The sequence below is a fragment of the Gouania willdenowi genome, chromosome 22, assembly GCF_900634775.1.
Source record: "Gouania willdenowi chromosome 22, fGouWil2.1, whole genome shotgun sequence".
Classification (NCBI taxonomy): Eukaryota; Metazoa; Chordata; class Actinopteri; order Blenniiformes; family Gobiesocidae; genus Gouania; species Gouania willdenowi.
Genome location: NC_041065.1, coordinates 13838656 through 13859380, shown reverse-complemented (window position 1 = coordinate 13859380; position 20725 = coordinate 13838656). Strand labels below are relative to the sequence as shown.

Genomic DNA, 20725 nt, shown 5'->3' with positions numbered 1-20725 from the left:
TATTGCACATCTAACCACATTTACGATTTGTCATACCCATTATTTGCCAGTTTAAACTAATTGTTCCTACTTTTAAGCCAATATTGACACTTTGAACCCTTTTCACCACTTTTTCTGTCAGTTTTTGCCCACTGTAATTTGCAACTTTTAACCAATTTCTGTGTTTTTAAAATCTCATTTCACCACCTTTTCAACCACATGACTGTTTTTCAATGTTCATGTTTGTGTTCAACCACCTTCAGGTACAGTGGGGGTCCCCGGTCTCTGTCACCTTTAATTTGGGGGTTGCTTGCTGAAAAGGTTGAGAACCACTGGTCTAGTTGGAACAGTTGCGCCCATTGTTTGTCTTGAAATGTTCACAGCTTGTTTGTGAAGTTGCTCCATCTGTCCTGTAGCTATAGCACCTGAAACACAAACGTGCTGTAGGAAATGTATTGAGCAGATAGCAATGTTACTCCAACATCGAATGATTGACTGGAAATGTTTGTCCCTCGAGCTGTGCAATAACCCATGCCTGTAATGGATTCTGACTGCCATCCAAAGCACTCTATTTATTTCCTTTTAATAAAGCATTTCCTTTTGGATGCAATGGTTTTCTATTGTCATCTGTCTTAAACTGATTTCTTTGAGGTTACATTCAAAGGAAGATTTCTCCTCTTTCTTCCAGCTGATTTTAGAGGACAAAGAAGCAGTTTGTTTGAAGCGTGGATGTTTTTTTCCAGTGTGCCCCCTGAAGAGAACAACAAAGCTGACTTATGGAATCATGAATAGCTACATTGTAATCCATAGGCAGTTGTGGTTTCCACATGACGTCCTAAGGTTTAAATGCAGTGTGAGACATCTGCAAAGGCCACGTCCACAGATGGTTCACCTTACACCATGAAAGGCTCTTAGAAATGATAAAGGCTGTAATGCCACCTGTGGCCATCTGAGGGCAGTATTTAACTGGTAATACTGGAACACAGAAACCATGTTACGTATGGAGGTATATTTGTGACTTTATTAATCAGTCAAAAAAATCACTTTAATAAAAAAAAAATCTTTAACTTCAATCAAAAATATAGATTTTCAATCAAAGAAAAAAGTGTTAAAATGCAAATAATTGCATTTGAACACTTTTTTTTGTTGGAAAAACGTTTTCTAATGTTTTTCATTGGATAATAAAGATAAATGTACTACCCATAATATGGCCCAAATACAAAAAAGATGACTTTAATAAATAAACATTTTCAATCAAAGGAAAAAAAAGTGTTCAAATGCAATTGTTTGGGTCTGAAATATATATATATATATATATATATATATATATATATATATATATATATATATTTCTTTTCTTTCTTTTTTAATTGAAAAGATTTAATTTTGAAGTTTTTTTTTTTTTTTTTTTTTGATTGAATAAAGACACAAATCTACCTCCATAGTTCTGGAACCACAGAAATGTTTTATTCAGTTTTAGTCATAGTCCTCTAACCAGAAAGTGACCAAACATGGAGGAAAAGGTGGCGAAATGGGATTTCAAAAACCACAGAAATTGGTTAAAAGTTTCAAATTAGAGTGGTCAAAAACGGACAGAAAAAGTTGCAAAAAGGGCTCAAAGTGTCAGTATTGGTTTAAAAGTGGCAGAAAAATGTAGGAACAATTCATTTAAACTGGCAAATAATGGGCATGACAAATTGTGAATGTGGTTAGATTGGCAAAAATAAGCATGAAATATGGTGAAAAGAGGTTAAAAGTGACAATAATAGGTCAACATATGCAACACTGGTTGGGAAAAGTGATAGAAAGGGTTTATAAGTCGAACGTGGAAGAAATCTGCAGAAAAAACATTGAAATTTGTTGTAGAAGTGGCAGAAATGGGAGTAATGTAGCAAAAAACGCATTGAAAGTGATGAAAATATGGCAAGTTTGGTGTAGTTGCAGAAAAAGGGTAAAAATCTGCAAAAACATTGCCTTAAATTGTTCAGAAATAATTTTTAATTTCTTAAAGGCATCTGTTGACCCCCCTTCCAAGTGTCTTGATTTAGACCAACTTGTTGCAAGTGACCTTCCAGATCTTCAATCTGGGTCAGGGTCTGTATGTGGCCCTAGAACTATAGGATGAGTCTGACACCACTGGTCTACGTGTTCTCATCTTCTCCTCCATCATCCTCCACCTCAGAAGCAGCCAAGCCCCACGCTCTGACTCTCCTGCTCTGCATCTGGCTGCCTCCATTGTTTACTCTGCAATTAAAACACAGCCTATAAAAGGCAATGGGTCGGCTGCCAGACACTGACAAGGGGGCCAGAGTTTGCAGGGAGAGCGGTTATAAATCGCTTTGATGCTGAATGTAGACTGAAGGCCCAGATTCCATGAGATGAGTGAGTTCACCGGCAGAAAAAGCCAAAAACGCTGATGATTCATGAACCTTCACTGCAGCGTGTGCTTTGAAGGGAAAGAAAAGAGAAGTTCCAACAGTTTGAACCTCTCCACATCCAAAGATTGATCATTTGTATGATGTTTGAAGATGCTGACCACAGTTTCTATAGGACGACTATGGAGAATTCTACTGATTTGTGTCCAATTGTCAGTTATTTTGTCAATCTTTTGGTTCGGGAGAAAACCCGGTGTTATAGGAAGTTGACAATCCTTTTATAGTGACGTTTTTGAGGTTGAGGCTTCAGATTAGTGTAACAGTGGGTAGCATTACTGCCTCACAGCAAGAAGGTCAAGAGTCCAAGCCCCAGTGGTCCCCGAGTCTAGTCGATCTGTGTGGGGTCTGCCTGTTTGTGCCTTTGGTGTGTGTTTTTCTACCAAAGTCCACCAACACGTGTTAGATTCATTAGAATCCCAAAAAGGGCTGAATATGTGTGTGTCTCTAATGGACTGGCATTCAGGTGTACCCCAAATAATAATAATAATAAGAAGAAGAAAGTGTCTATTTGTAGGGTTGCCATACGGACAACCCCCGGTGCTATTGGTATTGTTACCAAAGTACGAGTATGTAGCGTTTTAGGGTTAGGGTTAGGTTTGGGGTTCAATTATAACCCAATATTGCAACAGTTTTTAGGGTTAGGGTTATTCTTAGTCACGTGACCTAAACTGGCCAATGACTGACCTATCATGTCATGTGATCTAAACTGGCCAATCAGGGGCGCTGCGTACCGATAGAATGTTGGTATATTGATACCAGCCACTGCCTAATAATAAATATAATGAAGAATATGAAGTAGGATAGATTAAAAATAAATAAAAAAATCATCAATTCTGTCTTTATTTTCTCTAAAAATCTGAAAATCAGTTAAATCAAAGATAAGTCAATGTTTTCTTTCTTTTTTGTTTTATTGCTGCTGCTCAGAAGATTCCAGAAGCTGTTCCTAAATGCTGAGGAGACTCAGCAGCAGCGTTGCCATAAAAGGCAGCCACTGATCTTTGACAAAAGTGTGTGGATTATTTCTGCCACATAATGGGAACGTTTCTCCTGTGGAACCTTTAATGTTAACAAACTCATTTAGAAAAGGCTTTTTCACCTTTTTATTGGCCTCCAATAAACTAAAATGCTGAACTAAAATGAAATAATTTGACAACATTTGGTGTAACATTGCAAACACATTTATACCAGTGAATGCAAAAGATTGTTTTACATATACAGTGTATATTAACGAGATAAACTCGAGCGCTTTCAATACGTTTAAAAAATGAAGGTCTGCTCAATTATATAATGGCATCCATCTTTGTACAAAAGCAGAATGTTATTACATCCATATACAGTATACGAATGGGAAAATATTAAACCACAACACAGAGGTCCTGGAAGCCAACCAGTGTCAAAACTCCTAAAGGTGATAGAAAAGAATAATGCAATTAGCAGCAAATTTAGACTGAAATGCAACTTAGATTTATAGTCATCAGGATTATTTCAGTTACAGTCAAAGTCATTAATAAAACAAGTTTTTGTTTACTTTCTAATGACTCACTTACCCGCTGTACCGTTTTTATTAGTTAACAAAAATACCAATATATTTTTATATAGTTTTCACTCACATGTTTTTTTTTGTTTTTTTTTTATAAACTAGTCTTAATATCGTACACTCAAAAATATGTACAGTAGTCGACAAAAACTATGATGAAAATGTTTAGTCAACAAAATGAACACTGTAGGTACCATAGACATATATAGTAAATATATGATAATATAATAAATAATGTATATTTATTATATGATATCTATGGTAGGTACCACTATTTACCCTAGTAGGTGGTTCGATCTATTTTAATGTAATAATGTAAAAAAATAAATAAATAGTGATATCTCACTGTAAATTGAATTATTTGCCCCAAATTAAAATTCCAATTAAAACTATATACTCTATTAATTCAACCTATTCTTGCTCTAATTTGGTATGTAGTCATTTAATTCCGATTTCCGTGTCTTTGATCATTGCTTGATTTGCGCTTTTAACATATGCTTCATTCATCATCACACAGCTGAGTGTGTCCCCTCCCCCTCACAGTAAACCCCGCCCCCTTCATTCACAGGCTGCTGCTGACCATCTGATGCTCAGCTCTACTCAAACGCGTGGCGATCTTATCGGTCGATATACCGTGGTCATAGCTCCAGGTTTTATGAGATATATAAGGATGTACAGTAATATTTTGTCATTCATATGTGGATTAATCTGAAATATCGTGAATAAATAATTAATTGTAAATAAATTTATATGAAGGGGGAAAAAAATCAGAAAATTATGATTTAGTGGAATTTTTTTTTTTTTTTTTTTTTTTAAATGCTTTTAATTCGTGAAGTTGCCTTGAAATGTTGTAATTCAGTGACTGTGTGTGACAGTGGGACCAGTATGAAAGGAAAAGTGGGACTGGAGCGGTGACGTGATCCTGTGGTGGAAAGAAGGAGGGAGGGAGGGAGGGAGGAGAGGCGAAGGCTGGACTCCATTAAGACGAAGCCTGCGGGAAAAAGCAGTTTGGGATAGTACTGCACTTCTTCTCCGGACACTTTATCCTGTATTTACCAGTGAAACCAGCTTCATACATGATTCAAACACGGAGGGACTCTTTCTCAGACTAGTTTTCCTGTTCTTTGTCTTGGTGAAGGTGAGTGTACTGTTTTTTGTTTTTAAATGTTTGTCCTTTTGCCGCTTGGAAAAGCGTTTTTTAAAAAAAAAATCGCCTTGTCCTTTGTTGTAACCGTGGTAGAGTCCTCGCTTCACTCAACAGAGCTTATGGTTGTTACTCTTCTTCATAAATGTGACAGTTTGGTGCTGTTTTTGACGAGACTTTTATGGTGAACTTAGTGTTTTATTATAGCGGACGGTGGGAGAGAGAGAGAGAGAGAGAGCAGGCTCTGCTTACATAATGAACCTCAGCCTATTTGGAAGAGCTACACCGTTAGTTTGAACAGGTGAGCGACTTAAAATGTCCTTTAAAAGCGGCTAAAAGACCGTGAGAAGCGGCCAGAGTCTTCTCTTCTCTCCCCGGTTAGTACCATGTGTTGACTAACCGGCTGTTTGCACGGCAACACTCAGTAGTAGGACGTTATTCTGGGATCACAGAATGACAGGATACTATAGGCAACTTTTTGGCGGTGACCTCACACAGCAGGGCGCGAGGGGAAATGGAGCTCACTGATTGGCTGCGGTGTTAATTTTGACAGCTGAGAATTATTAGTGGACGTGGATATAGGGTAGCGCTGCACGATAAATCGACTTTTAATCGTGATCACGATTTTGGTTGGCGTGATTGAATAAACCTGATCGTCTGTAATATTTACGTTCATAATACGGGCTCTGTGCAAATCATTTAATTATAATTTTTATTTAAAGCTTAGGCTTGGGTACGTTGGGTTATTTTTTAGGCTGTTGCTATTAGTCCTGACCCGCTATCACGGTCCGAGTTTACCTCCGTGCTTAGATTATAACCCTAACATAATCCAATAAACAAAACACGTGTCTGTTCACTTTGAAAACAAAAATAAACAAAAACAATTGTTTTTTTTTTTTAGCAAAAATGCATTTTTCGGTAGTGCGCATGTACGCGCATGCAAATACATGCGCATATACAATCTCAGCACGACGTGAACTCAGAGTGACTATGACACCGGACCTCAGACAATCCTGACTATAGTTCCGGTGTAGTGTAGAATAAACCTACCGTAAAATTTCCTACGGTAGACAATGGGTATGCGCAACTGGCGAACTGCGCATGCGAATACGCCATGTTGAAAAAAGGTAAGGTCATTTTTAGGGTTCGGGTTAGAATTAAGGTTTATTATAGTAGGAACATTTAAGGTAGCAAAATATTGTACGTATACATGTAAATATTTACAACGCTATTAGTGTGCATGCGCCTGTAGGAGGCCTTCGCGCGTTGGATTATTTTTCACCACACCGGCACTTCCTGTGTGCATGCGTCCGCATGCGCAGTAAGCCAAATGCCGGTAGTTCTGTCACTGCCAGACCCGTCCCTGTCACTGCTGGACCCGTGTCCTTCGAGCTATAGTTTTGTCAGTTTTATTTTAGCGCTAACCCTAACTATATCCCTATCCCTAACTGAGGTAATACCCTAAAATGTTTCTTTTTTTCGTATATGTATTTTTAAACGTAGAAATTGCCATGCTAAATATGTTAAAGTGAAAAAAAAGAAAATGTCAGAAGTGGGATTCAAACTCACGGCAGCGGAAGGAAACGTGCTAATGTCTAGCGCCTTAGACCACCCGGCTATCCTAACACAGTATTAACACAGGCACATTACGCTTATGTAGAAAAGCTCCGGCAGTGACGGAACTGCGCACGCGCACAGGAAGTGCCGGAATAATAGTCAGATTTGTCTGAGGTCCGGGTCCGGAACTATAGACGCTTCATAGTTTGAATTAATTTTTTAAAATTTTAATTATAATTCTGTTTTAAAGCTTAACCTTTGGTACTAGAGCTGTGCGATATGGACCAAAACTCATATCTCGATATACGATATAAATCTCGAGTATTTTAACTCTATAATAAAGTTTTACCAAAAAGACAGTTGTGTTACATGTGCTCATGCAAAATGCCACACAGGCCCATTAATTAGCAAACAGTTCCACAATATGTGGAACTTTTGGCTTTTTCTCCTCTAAGGGACAGCATGTGTGAGTGAGTTCTGTAGTGTGTCTTGTTTAGATGAAGGTCTGGGTTAGATCTCACGCAATAATCATCTGTGATTTTCATGTTCTTCTTGGAAGTAACAAAAGCAGCGACTCCTTAAAAAAGTATTTTAATACAAAATAAGCTATAAAATGTATATCTCAAAAATATGGAAAAATTGTAAAGGACACCGACTATTGACTGTACTCTATGCATAATATTAAATACTTGTATAAAAATATGTGACAAAAATATAGACATGTCTCGATATAAGCGATATTGTCATTTTCTATCTCGCCAAAATAGAAAACATCAACAGATCTTGAATCTCGATATATTGCCCAGCCCTATTTGGTACTATGGGTTAATTTTTTTTTATTTAAAAAAGAAAATATAATTCTTATTTAAAGCTTCATTTTGCAACGTTAACTGTACACATATTGTTTGTTTAAAATGAGTGTAATAAAAACGTTTTTTTTTATTTTATTCATTTTTTTTACCAAATATGATAAATGATTGCAATTCTAATCATGATTACAACATTGATCAAAATAATCGTGATTATCATTCGTGCAGCCCTAATACAGTGAACATACAAACCCAATATTTATACAGCAAAAAATATAAAAATGTCACAATTTGGTCGAATATAATATTTTAAAAACCATGTACAAAACTCATTTAAAAATCTTACCCACAAATCTGCAATCAAAAAAGTATTAATAGAGAAAGTAATTATAACTTGCAAGGAATAGAGAGATTAGAAAAACCCAAATTGAGAACAGTGACAAAAGAAAGGTGTGTTTCAGTTCAGGGGGTCAGACTATGGAACAATCTAAATGTTAATGACGACATCAAATTATCAAGATTGACAGTGAATTTATAAAAGATCTTAACAGTTGCTTAAAAAGACCCCAATGGAACAACACTGGACAACTTTAGATCATAAAGTTCACCTATTGTATCCATAACTTTTTCAGAGTGGTGTGAATTTACACTATATCCAAACACTATACCTTCCTTACTAATATTTACCATGGTGATGTCTGTGTTACTAAATAAAGTTATGTCTTCATAGTAGCATTTTTTAATGATTAATGGTGAAATCTATGTGAATATGTGGCATGCAAAATGTTTATGATAGACTTTTGTTGAGCCCTAGTATTTGAAATCAGTGTTTTATGTCGCTGACTCTGGCTCTGCTTGGCAGGATGGCGCTGGACGGGATCCGGATGCCCGATGGCTGTTATGCCGACGGGACATGGGAGTTGAAGATGCACGTCACTGACCTTCACAGGGATGTGTCGCTGAGGGTCACCGGGGAAATCCACATCGGTGGAGTAATGCTCAAACTGGTGGAGAAACTTGGTAGGTCTGCGTGAATTCCATCGGTTTTCACAAATTGGTGTTTCATCCGGCATTTAAGATGTTCTGGTGTATTTTAGAATGGTATGACACATTCATTAGGTTCAGGTGTGTTGGAGATGGGAGGCTTCTAAAACGTTCTGATAGGAGCTCTCAACGATCACACTTCGGCACCCCACATTTAGATGATGTTCGGACAGTTTCCCTGGTCAGAGAGTGGGACTAGTTATTCCAGTGTGTAAGCTGTCATGTCATTGCACAGGTAAATACTAGGCTTTACACCGATCTGATCGGCTATGGGCCGATATTTGGCATTTTATGCAATTATTGTGATCGGCAGTAATGTCTTAATTCGCTGATCTGATCAATGACGTCTTTGTGACTTTTTGTAGATGCTCCCATTGCATTGTTTTATTGTCTCAGTTACATTAATGAGTTCCATACCATCGACATGTTTAGTCTCTGTGACACGGCTCTAGTAGTATTTCACACTCGTGTGTGTGTGTGTGTGTGTGTGTGTGTGTGTGTGCGGTTGTGTGTGCGTGTGTGTATGTCTATAGATACCAAAACATGGTAACGTTTGATTTTACGTAAATCGGTACCAGGTTGCAGGGTTCTCACCAGGAATTTTTCACAGCATAGGGGGATTGAGTGGCACGCGAGCGAGCGCTACCGGTGCGGAAAGTTGTGAAATTAATTACTCTCTGAGGGCTAAATTTAGTAAGTAAATCTAAAGTTGGGTTTTTTTGTTTTTTAAATCTTTGTTCCAGCCTTACTTTAAAGCTAAAAGTTATTTGTTATATATATATGTCATCCACTAATAAATACTCAAACACTGTAGAGACAAGAAATTATATTTTATTCAAAAGACTGATTCCAATTACAGTAATATTGGAAAACACCCACACACAACCATGCACGGAGAGTGCGCACACACGCTCGGAGGATGCATACATTTAATTGTGCCGAAAAAGGAGACCCGGTCCGAGAGAACATGGCCCAAACCTGTCCAACACGTTTCAATCAGAAGGTATTCACATTCGTGCGCGCGCATGTAATATGATCCGTTGTTATAAACATGAGCAGCAGCTTCATGTGCGCTCCACACTATGTCTGGTTGAAGCTACACTGTTTATATTGGACGGTAATAAGCCAAATCAGCATTATCAGTACGCATGCGCGATTCCCGGGTCAATATATCCGGGTCAGAGTTCACGACTACCCAGCGTGTCAACAAAGCCCCTGTCTAGCGGAACAACCGGCTACTTATACGGACTTTTAGGCATTTACTTTGCTTAAGGTCGTTTTAAGGCAATATGCCAGGGTCCCATTGTTCAGTGCGTGGCTGTTCCAACGGTACACGTGGGCTTAATACGTGGATGAAAGAGTTTTGCCCCGTTCACGAGTGCAATAAAGGAACCTCACGATGTAAATGCGACCCGCCATACGTACTCATCCCATTTCCTACTGAAAGAAAAGATCCAGAACGTCGTGCCGAATGGATTAAATCAGTAAGTTTGACATATACTGTACTACATTAAAGCTAACTAGTAAACTAGTATATAAATATTATATTGTGGTGTACATGTTAGAGAGGTGTCTCTCACCCAGCAGGTTTCGGGGGTTTGTTGGCGTCCTTTTCTTTCTCGCCACAATATGCCCGATCCCCCCAGGATCAACTGTCAACATCGATCTCGAGCAGAGATTTATAATCAAGGTTGACAGCCTCTCGTTCCTGCTGTTTTGTCAAAACTATAGGCGCTTTTTGAAATGACAATGCCCAAGAGAGGGCCACCAGTTCTTTCTTCCTCTTCCCAGTAACAACGTGTCCACGTCTCTTACAATATTCTTTTAAAACATCCACTTTACAACGCTCAAAATATTCAATATCTTTGTCAGACTCGGCCATGTTTACGTTTTATGATACGAGCTAGGCGGGAGCTGGGTAGTCCTGACCTTTGACCCGGACCAGCATGCTTTGCGCGCAGCGAGATGCCGAATCCGCTTATTACGGTTACCAAGCGGAGGATGTAGACAGGGCAGGCAGCAATGCAGGCATCTAAGTGGTGTCAGGGGTCCTCAGGTAAAGACAGCGGCATCCGAGCAGATTGCCTGTATTAAATAGATGGTGCGGCTGATGTATGTGTTTATCAGTTATTCAGACTAAAAAGAGTGTTAAAACAACCCGTGCACGCCTGGAAGTCCCTTCTGTGTCCAAGTGTACAACAATTAATTATTATGACGGTACCGATTAAAAAAGGAAAAAGTACAGAAAATCCCCCCTACGTTGCTGAAAACGGAGCGTAGGCGCGTCATTGCTACGTAGGGGAGCAAATTTTCGGGGGGCCCCTACGCTCAACAGCACTGGCAAGAACCCTGAGGTAGTAAAAAAAAAAAAGTACCAAATTTGGTACCCATCCTTCTTCAAGTTTACATGATCAGATCAGAGTGATCGTTTTTTTTTAAACTCACTAATTGGTGATCCTGTAAAGCCTGCTAAATACATCACTAAAGCGCTAGAATGCAGCGATGTATGCGAACACGAAGAGATGACTTGCACATATCAGCAGGAGATTCGTTGTCCTGGATGGGGTTTGTTGATCATATTCAGCACCATTGACAACAGTCTACCTGCACCATGATGGTACAGGTGAGTATTTACTTGTATCTGTGACGCAGGGACATGTAAGGACATACGCAGACCACCATGCTTTCACACAAGAGGCACAGTTTTGTTGGACCTGGTATAACTGTGGTCAGTAGCTACTGGTAGGGTCACCCACACCCTACCCTACCCTACCCTGGTACTGGTGCAGTGTTGGTCTTTTCACAGGGTCAGAATGTTGCACTTTGGAGTGTTGGTGCATTGTGGAAAAGCTACAATGTCTTCTTTTTCTAAGAAGAAAGATGGAATTTGATACTTGAACAAAGCTTAATGTTTCTCTTTGTTACCTCACAGCACATATGGCTCAGTAACCCCAAAGTATAAAGAAACTATACACAACTCCCCCCACACACAGACACCCACTCTGATAAGCGCTGTTCTGTAACTCCAGTTCTACTCTTGACAAGTTTGGGTGCAAGTGTGCATAAGAGCCCTCTGTTCCAGTCACTGGAACACAGGCTTTTTTCATGAGAGCAGAGGAAAAGGTCAGTGGTGGCAGTATGATTTAGAAGGGAGTGACGGTATGGTGTGTGCTGATGCTGCTTGAATGCTCTAAATTCCTACTGCACTCCCTGGTTGTCTTCTCTGCCCATGGTCCCGTTTTTAGCTCTCCTGTTGGAGCTCCACATAATCAGTCTTTGTTCTCTGTGGTCACGTAGACCACATTCTAGTCCACTACCAAAACACAAGTCATTTTTTTTTGTTTGTTTTTCAGTGATTTAAAATTTTAACAGCAGCATGATAAGTGTCAGTGGAATATGTCAACTATGTGCAATATTTATAAAGCAATATAAAAAAACACCCCCACAAGAGGAACATTTTTAAATGGTCAATGTTCAGTAATTACACAAATCATGGCTAGCCTGCATGTAGATGCTGACCAAGTGACACGATGGCGGCTAGAGCATAAACTAGCCCCGTCTGCAAATACTTCTGCCAAAAAAAGCAAACTTTTTTGCAAACTGCGCAACGCAAAACTTGTACACTATATTTAAACTGGGTCAAAGAGGAACCACATCAAACACAAGCATCTACATTAACCTACGAGCTTTACCTGACATTGACAAAAGGTGGCACTGCTTGGCACGCTGAAATTAGCGTGTCATTGTGTGGAAACAATGTGAGGATCTTGGGGCAGAGAAGATATACAGTATTAATGGAGAAGATAAGTTGGCTCATTAAGGAGTATTGTAAATCTAACATGACTACATCTGTTAATAGTTACCATACATGGCTGCTCTGTTTGTATGAATAAAATGGTCAATGTTTTCCTATTCTGTATTCACTAATAGGCAGATCATGTCCTCATCTTCTCTCGTTTTCTCCATCTGATATGTTTCCTCACCTGGTTGATGGTGAAAGTGAGTCACGCAATTTCCAGGCTAATTTTTAAGACATTGCAAATACCAATGAAATTTTTAAGCTATTTTTCATTTTATCCCAGAGTCTGATCCAGTTCCTAAACACAGGTATGGGTTAAAAAAAAAAACAAAACATCTGGATTGCTGAGAGAGGCGAAGTATTCAGGCTGAGGACACGTAAGAGGTTAGAAAAAACTTTGTCAGAGTCTCTGTTTTCCTTTTGCATGGAATGTAGCTATAGTTAAAATGTACAACAACAGTCAGCGTTATGGATATTATTTGGCCGTCGTTTGTGTGCACGTTGGGCAGTGTTTACACGTGTAAGCTGCTATGTCATCATCCTCCTCTTCCCGTGCTAGTCTTATGTCCCCGTTTGGGTTCTCTGATGGCCTTGGGTAATGGATTAAATAGACAAATGCACTTAGCTATTGATCCCAGCAGCCATGCTAAGCTTCCATTTCCCTGCAAACCTCTAGAAGATCAGTATTTAAACTCACCTGATGTAGTGCTCCCTCCGTTCTTGCTTATGTAATCCTTTCAGGCCTCCATTGCCCTCCATCATTGGTGCTTTCTCTGATTTTGATATTCTCTCTCTTTTTTTTTCTAAGTGCTGCACTTCCTTCTAAAAGCAAATGCTGTTATTTACTGTGTTTAGAAAAGACATGTGTAAACAAGATCAGCAGACATTGATTAGATTTGTAGGAATGGTTCCAAAGTTTTAGCTTTTTCTGATGCTCCATAAGAGCTTTAGCTATTTTTGTTTCACACTAATGCATCACTAATTTACACACATTAAAGTTGGGAAGGTCTGTGTTTAAAAACAATGCACTTAGGATGACAATGAACTTAAAAATTTAAAATGCATGTTTTTGAAATGGTGCCGTACTTTTATAAACATGAATGATTCCTCAGCTGCTGTCGTAGTTGTGGACTGATTTCCGGCTGACCTAGCCCAAAAAATGTGTCTGATTAAAATCTAGAAAACTATCAGGAATCAAGGAATCAGCAATGTTTGGCCTAGTTTTCCTTAATTGCTTTTGGCATATGGGCAAAGTTTTCATTAGGGGCACAAATTCGGGAAACAAATGTTGTACTTCATAACATATTGTTTTTTGGAAACATTTTACCCACTGAAATACCAAGTGTGTATTGCTAAATAAAGGAGAAATGTCCTAGCTTTCTAGTTCTGCTAGTTTTTTGTAATGTAGGTTTGATTGACGATTTTCCTTTCCACTCTTTTATCATCAACTGTACCCGTTGAAACCCCACACCAACTTTTTGATGTCAATTTTTCAAAAAGCAATGAAGGACATTAGGTAATACAACAGGAACCATTGAGTTCTACCTCAGTGTGTGATGGCTGACTGTGACCCACTTTCATGTTGTCCATTCCACTCTATTACCACAAAAACCTTTTAAAAGGTAACGGAATGGAAAGACCTTCATCCATCAACCTAATGTTAAACAAAAAGTAGGAAGAATTCAGCACTACTACTATGCTGGTTATACAGCAAAGGACTCCCTTAATAACATGAACATTTACCATAAGTGAGCTACTGCAACTTTTGAGTTCAATGATTTTCAATGTTCCAAATGTGTCCCTTATGAATATTTCACTAATATTCTGTAACCATTCATATGCTAAATTTTCTTTATGCTATATATATTTTTTTTAATTTATATTTATTTTCTTTTTAAGTTATCTATTGCAATGACAGAAAAAAAAAAACATAATCAGTAGCGGACTGTACAATTAATTGATAACTATATCAGTTATATGTAGGCCCCTATAAAATCAATTTGATTTTTTCCAAATTACGTTTTATTTGTTTCCAAATTCCATGTTTTCCGCTTTAATTCTGTTTTTTAGAAATATTAATACATTTTTTTCAGAAAATGATTAGTTTTGAACTCCTGTGAGGAAACAAAGTAAACACTAATTTAAAAAAACCATAATTAAACAAAAATGTATGTCAAAAATAAAAATCTAATTTAAAATAATGAGTAAGATGCAAATTAAAAGGTAGATATAAGTTGTAGTGATATGGATTAATTAACCTAATTTAAATGATCCTGATGACTTTATTCCAGACTGTAATGATTAAACAAAAACAAATGGAGACAAGAATGCATCAGTTATTTCACCACTCGGGGCCAGACAATTTTACAGTATCAGAATCTATCATTAGTCGACGATGTTTCAGACTCTACAATCGCTGGCATGGCTGGTCTCGTCCACAATAACACACAGCTGTTTCCTACGGATCTTCTGTAGCTCTGATGAGATATTGATCAAACACTGAGCAGGTTAAGCTGCTCACGTTTCAGCGCTATACAAGAAACGGGCGGAGCTTCAGACACATTAAAGTTATCCGGGAACTAGTGGTTCCGTATTTAGGAGTGAGTAATGAGTTGCGTAGTTTTTTGGCAGTTTAGATGGTGTTTGGGGTGGTTTAGGCGGTGTTTGAAGTGGCAGGGACGGGAGGGGGTGGACGCTGCACCCAATTAGCATTCACCGGAAACATTTCCCCATTTAAAAAAAAAAAAAAAGTTCCTTGCCTCGCGGTGATGTTGTTTCTTTTCGATTCTGTCAATTTCCGCGTTCAACAGTGGATTCGGTTTTCAATGGTCGATTCCGTGATTCCATTAACGTGGATTTTATAGGGCCCTAATGACATGGCCTGATCATTCATCTTTACCCTCCAAAAACTGACAGGAACCATGTAGTTCCTGACAGGTGATCCATGTAGTGAAGAGCGCTTTAGGTTTCTCTTTTACTACCATCCCCTCCTCATTGTGACATTATCCCGACTGCTTGAATTCCATAAAAGTCTTCGATGAAGCAGGAAATGACTTCCAGGGTTTGGCATGTTGTTCTCTGGTCGCTGTCGTCATTGCTGGAGTCTCTCCTGCCTGATTCTTCCACTTCCCTCTATCAGCCCTCCCTCTTTTTCTCCCTTCATTTCCCTGTAATTTTTCTCTGACCTTAGTCCTACATCATCCAAATGAATTTTCATTGGAAAATATTTCTATTTTGTTTGACTTTTCGAAAGCATTAGCAACACTGTTTGACTCCAGCTGTTCTTTAATGTGTAACAAAACTTGATAATCAATTGGAAACACAGAGGCCTTCTTGTGGTTTTTGACCCCGAGTTCAGTTATCCCAGTGTTCACTGTTCCAGAAATAGAAGTTAAGCAAAAATAATTGGTCTCGTGTGACTTTTCATGGTTTTTGTGTGAGGGGTCTGCACTTTTTGGCTGCTGTACTGCCAGCTTTCCACAGAAGTTTTTCTTCTTGTCTAAGGAAAAGGGATTTCTATTTGAAAAAGTGACCTACATATTCAAATATGTAGAAAATTGGCCAATGCCGTCATCCCACATTTTTTTTTTTTATGTGATAGTTTTTGGTGTAAAACTAACCAGTTTCATACATTCTCTAAGATTTGGAGACTAATCTGTTGTAGTTGATTAAGGAATTTGATTTAAATGGAATTGTCACATTTACTTGGTGTTATGTACTTTTTCAGTCATTGTTTCACTGTGTCAGACATTTGTATTCAAAGTTGTGGTGACCAGACAGAGATGGTTGTGGCTTGACAATAGACCTTGGGAAATGGACTCATTTTAACACAGGATGCTGAGCTTCCTCTGGGTTATTTTTTTCATCCACCCTCTCCTTTCTGTTTGCATGTCATGCCCGCGTTCCTCCCTACAAATCTTTCAAGTCATTTTAAGCAAACTCTGGGGAATGATGCGTCTGAGATTAAAAAAAAAAAATATTTTCTCTCCTTGAACATTCTCATATCGTACTGATTTGATGATGCACAGTGAGTTTGTTGATGGGTGAATGCAATCACCTTATTATATCTCAGCTATGACACACAGGGAATATGTGTTACTATGTGTAATGAGACCTATTGATTGTGAAAGTGGAGCCTCTGTAAAGGACTTGCATTGAGAAGTTAAACGTAGCCTTATTGCAGCCTGTGTGATCATCTTGCTGTCTAATCTCTCTGACAGGAAGTAGTTATCCTAAGTAGTGGTCCTGCCCTGGCCAGAGCTTTCCTGTTTCACAAGCTAGATGTTACATTGATTGTGCAGAAGAGCGTACTGATTTGAAGATGTTGCCATGTGTGTAGAGCACTAGCCATTCATTTGCAATCTGTATATAGACGGCTAGCGACTACTAGCCTCGCATCCGGAAACGTTTTTTCTTCCTTTTTTGGCATTGTGCAATACCCACAAATGTAGCCTTTGGTTGAATTCTAGCAAAGGCACACATCTATGCATCTTGATTGTTGCCTATTTTTTCTTCTTTTGAAATGTGACATTTTTCTCTCTTGTTTGTACTTTTTTCATGGGAGTGTGATTACTAACCTTGCCTGCAAGATGGATTCTCCTGGTGTTCACAAACACCAGAATCCATCTTGTACTGTTCCCGCCTTTGCCTTTCAAAACCGAACCGAAACGGTTAAAACCAATCATGAGGCAGTGTTGTGGTTTAGGGCGGGATATCCGGGTGTGATGAAAGCAGAAGCGCCAAAGCAAAACTGGCACATGCGCAGTTGTGGGGAGAGAAAGTAGCTGGGCTACCACTATTAGCATAGCTCTGAATCAAAATATAAAGATATCGACGGAGGAGGATGGTTAACGTGCCCTTAACTTGCATGCTTGTACGGTAAAAGTCACTCAATGACATAATGACCGCAGCATTACTATCCCAAAAGAAAGTTTTCACCAGTGGAGCCTTGTTGTTGTAGCAGCGTCTCTGCGGCACGTGCCGATGACGACATCATCAATTGTTACCGTGTGATTGGCTGAAACAAATTATGGTGGACAGGTGCTTCGCCCAATCAGCTTCAGGCATTCTCTTCATGTCCTCTCTGGTTCCGAAAGGATTCGCCAGACACGGACCCAGATCGATATGGAGAACTTGAGTTAGAGGGAGGGCTACACATCAATCTGGCTCTTGCCAGGCTTTGCGATTTCACCTGATTGACTGAACATGTCAAGGGTATTTTGAGTCTACACTAAGAACTTACCATAACCAAGCATACATTTCTTAAAGCAACCCCCCACCCCCACAGCCTGTTATGGGTGTTCTTTTTGTCGTCGTTTTTTTTTTTTATAGATTAATTCATTTGACATTTCTGGACAAGTGACTGAGCTTTATGCAATCGAAATATTGTGTGGCTCATTTATCCTTACATGTGCTTTTTAATGCTCCTGTGAGAATAATAACAGTGAACAGGTGTTTTGTCCCCCTGGCCTTAGTGTAAGGAATCCAAAGGAACCCCCCCCACATTGTTCTCACACCTGCGTGCCAATAGAGTAAACTGATCTGGACCTTTTTTGTGAGCTTTTCAGACTACATTGCATTCATTTCATTCATGTTGAACATGTCCCCACCTCTTTGTGTCCCTTCACTCTCCCTTTCACAGGGCATAGACCCAACACTGAAGAAGGTCACACCAAGTAGAGGTTAGAGGCATATTTAGCATAGCTTTGTCACTCTTACCTCGAGTACCTTTGAGTATTTAATTTTTTAACCAGGCTCACTTTTTAGCTACTAAATACACCACCTAAATGTTCTACACAGTTTTATTTATTAAAACAGTTGAGATGGATTACTGTTCAGCTCACAAAGGCCCCACTGGACCAGCTATATTACAGTCCTAAAGGGACGCTAGGCAGGATGTGCACAAGGATGGAAGGGTGGTTAAATAATGTCCATCAAATTGTTGTGTCCAGAGTTTCTTTGTAACATCATTATGTCTCAGAGGCCATGAACCTTTAATTGAATAACGTTGTCATGTTGGAGTGGGAGTGCCCTCAGTGTTTAGCTGTGTTTTGGTAATGACAAACGGATTCAAAATATCAGTGTCCAAGGAGCTTTTGTCTTTACAGGCTACTGATGTTTTTTCCTAATGTTTTTGAACTAGAACAGTTTCCCCATCTCTGAATTAGTCATTAAAAAAAAAATCATGACCCACCATTGATGCATACTTTTAGCTTTTAAAAACCTATGTTTAGGATTTGTGTTCTAGTTAGCTGCTGTCATAATTTGCCATTTCATTCCCATTCTCTGAGGGTGAGGGGCAAATAATAACCCAAACAGCCACATGTGGAAAGACCAACAAATGCTGAGCATCTTGATTAGTATAGGAAGAGATTGAGCTATTTTTAACTTAGTTTTTTATCGCATCACCTAATGCAGCTAATTGAAGCACTATTGATCATGATTAAAGTATTCTAAGTGTTCCCATTCAGGGTAACTTGATTTAGCATGTTATATCACTGTGTGTGTGGGGAAATGCACATTGTACACTTAGTAAAATCAATACAACATCAGGATTTTTCCTGACTCTGTTTGGGCCACTGCAGTACTGCATATTTAATGGATGTGATGAATGACATGTATGATGGGCTATTGGCAAGATGCTGGATGATAAAAGGCTGCAGTGGAATTCTGTAACATGGTGAGTCAATCCAGTATTATGCTATTTTTCACTCATCTCCATTTGTTCTAAGAACCCCAACAACATAGTATTTGAGGTTTATTTTCACAAACTCGCCTGTTTTCCAGAGTTTTAGCCCGCTGAGAAGTCAGTTTAATGACGCTTCTAAAAACGGGCTGTTTAGGGGCCTTCATGCATATGCATGAGTGGACGTGTTTGTAGACGCTAACTCCACAACCTGGCTCTAGTAATAATTTGTCCATGAACACGCAAACATAGTCTAGAATGTTGTGGCTGGTCTCGTAGCAGTAGTAGTAGAGCTCATACTTCTGACAGATAATTGACTTACAGCTGCAGTGCAAGTAAATGTAAAAACACTCACCATAAACATTAGAAACGTCTAATTTGCAAAGTGAATAGGTGCATGTTTGAAGAAATTCACTGGAACTACCAGGTTTTCACCAGTTTAGGGCAGCCATTGCTAAGTTTTCCCTGAGCGATGTCTGCAGGGACAATGTGCTGTAACCTGCTGATAATCCAGAGATTGAGTTACCTTTTTCTTCCTCCTGCTTTTTACTGCTGAAAATCCTTTTCACACTGTACGATCTGGATTATAGCGCATCAAAGACAAGCAGCTCTATAACTGACAGGGTTTTCCCTCATTTTGGAGCAGATCAAAATGTGCGCTGTGAACGCAAATCGAGCCAAATCAAGGCGATCAATTAATCAACTGTTCTCTGACCATTTAGTCCTGTACTGGACTAAAAGCAACTTTAGACTAAACATTTGCTACATTGGAAAAACTTGTCCTGATTTTCCAACAGGCCTATCTTTATCTTAACATCTATGAGTTATTCTTGTGACGTGTTTAGAAACAAGTCTGTTGGCTTTTCAACTGCAGCAATGACTGGCTGATTTGTGACCAAACCTATTTTGAGATCTAAAAAAAAAAAAAAACCATTGCGTGTAGTCAAACTATATCACTTTAATCTGTAACGTGACACTATCTCGTGTCTGCTGTACGGGTGCAATTATCACCTGCTCCAGTCGATTCTATTGTATTCACCTATCTGATTTTGATGCTATCTAGTATCTAGCGTGATCCAAGCAGCATTTACTGTGGCTCTAATTTAGGAACGTTTGTCAAATGATTGTATCTACCTTCACCTGCGCATCTTAGAATAGAGTCAAACTGCGTGTATCTACGTACTATATCCCATTAAGTTTAAGTTGAAAAAAAATGGACATTCTGTATTTGTTGTATTTGAAACGCAGTTGTTGTCAAGGAAACAGACAACTTTAACCATCTTTAATATTTATTCAGGTGATGGCTGGAATGGACATTAGCTTGTCCCGGATAGTTGATGATAACCTTGTGCAAATACGACCGGTTCAAATCTGGAAACACGTTTCTTCTCATCACTATCGGCCCATTTAACATTAGAAATGTGTTTTCTGACAGAGATTGCACGTGTGGGAGCTTCTGTTTGAATTGTTAAATTAATAACATTTGCTTTAATTTGGAAATGCTCCACCCTATTCCCTCTCTGTCACTCTTCAACTCTGTCCTCTCTCTCTACTATTTTTCTTCATCCTGCGACCTGTTGTCTCGTCCCCTCCCCCTCACAGACAGGCCTCCATAAACATAGCTGCCTCCTAATGTAAACACCGCTGCTACACTGGCTGGAAGGAAAGAGATGGACCGATGTGGAGAATAGGGAAAGGAGTGATGGTTCAGTGTCTCTCTTTTCATTTAAAGTATA

At 38.9% G+C, this 20725-nt stretch overlaps 1 protein-coding gene across 4 annotated transcripts in view; it reads left to right on the top strand.

Annotated features, from left to right (window-relative positions):
- The first annotated feature begins 4913 nt into the window (after positions 1 to 4913).
- The window catches only part of fermt2 (FERM domain containing kindlin 2), a 49515-nt gene continuing 33703 nt past the window's right edge, over positions 4914 to 20725 (top strand). For all 4 annotated transcript variants that reach the window (XM_028437732.1, XM_028437731.1, XM_028437730.1 and 1 more), the window contains exons 1-2: positions 4914 to 5089; positions 8324 to 8481. In XM_028437732.1, the coding sequence (XP_028293533.1) occupies positions 8325 to 8481 (157 nt within the window). In that variant the 5' untranslated portion in view covers positions 4914 to 5089; position 8324. The remainder of the gene's footprint in view (positions 5090 to 8323; positions 8482 to 20725) is intronic.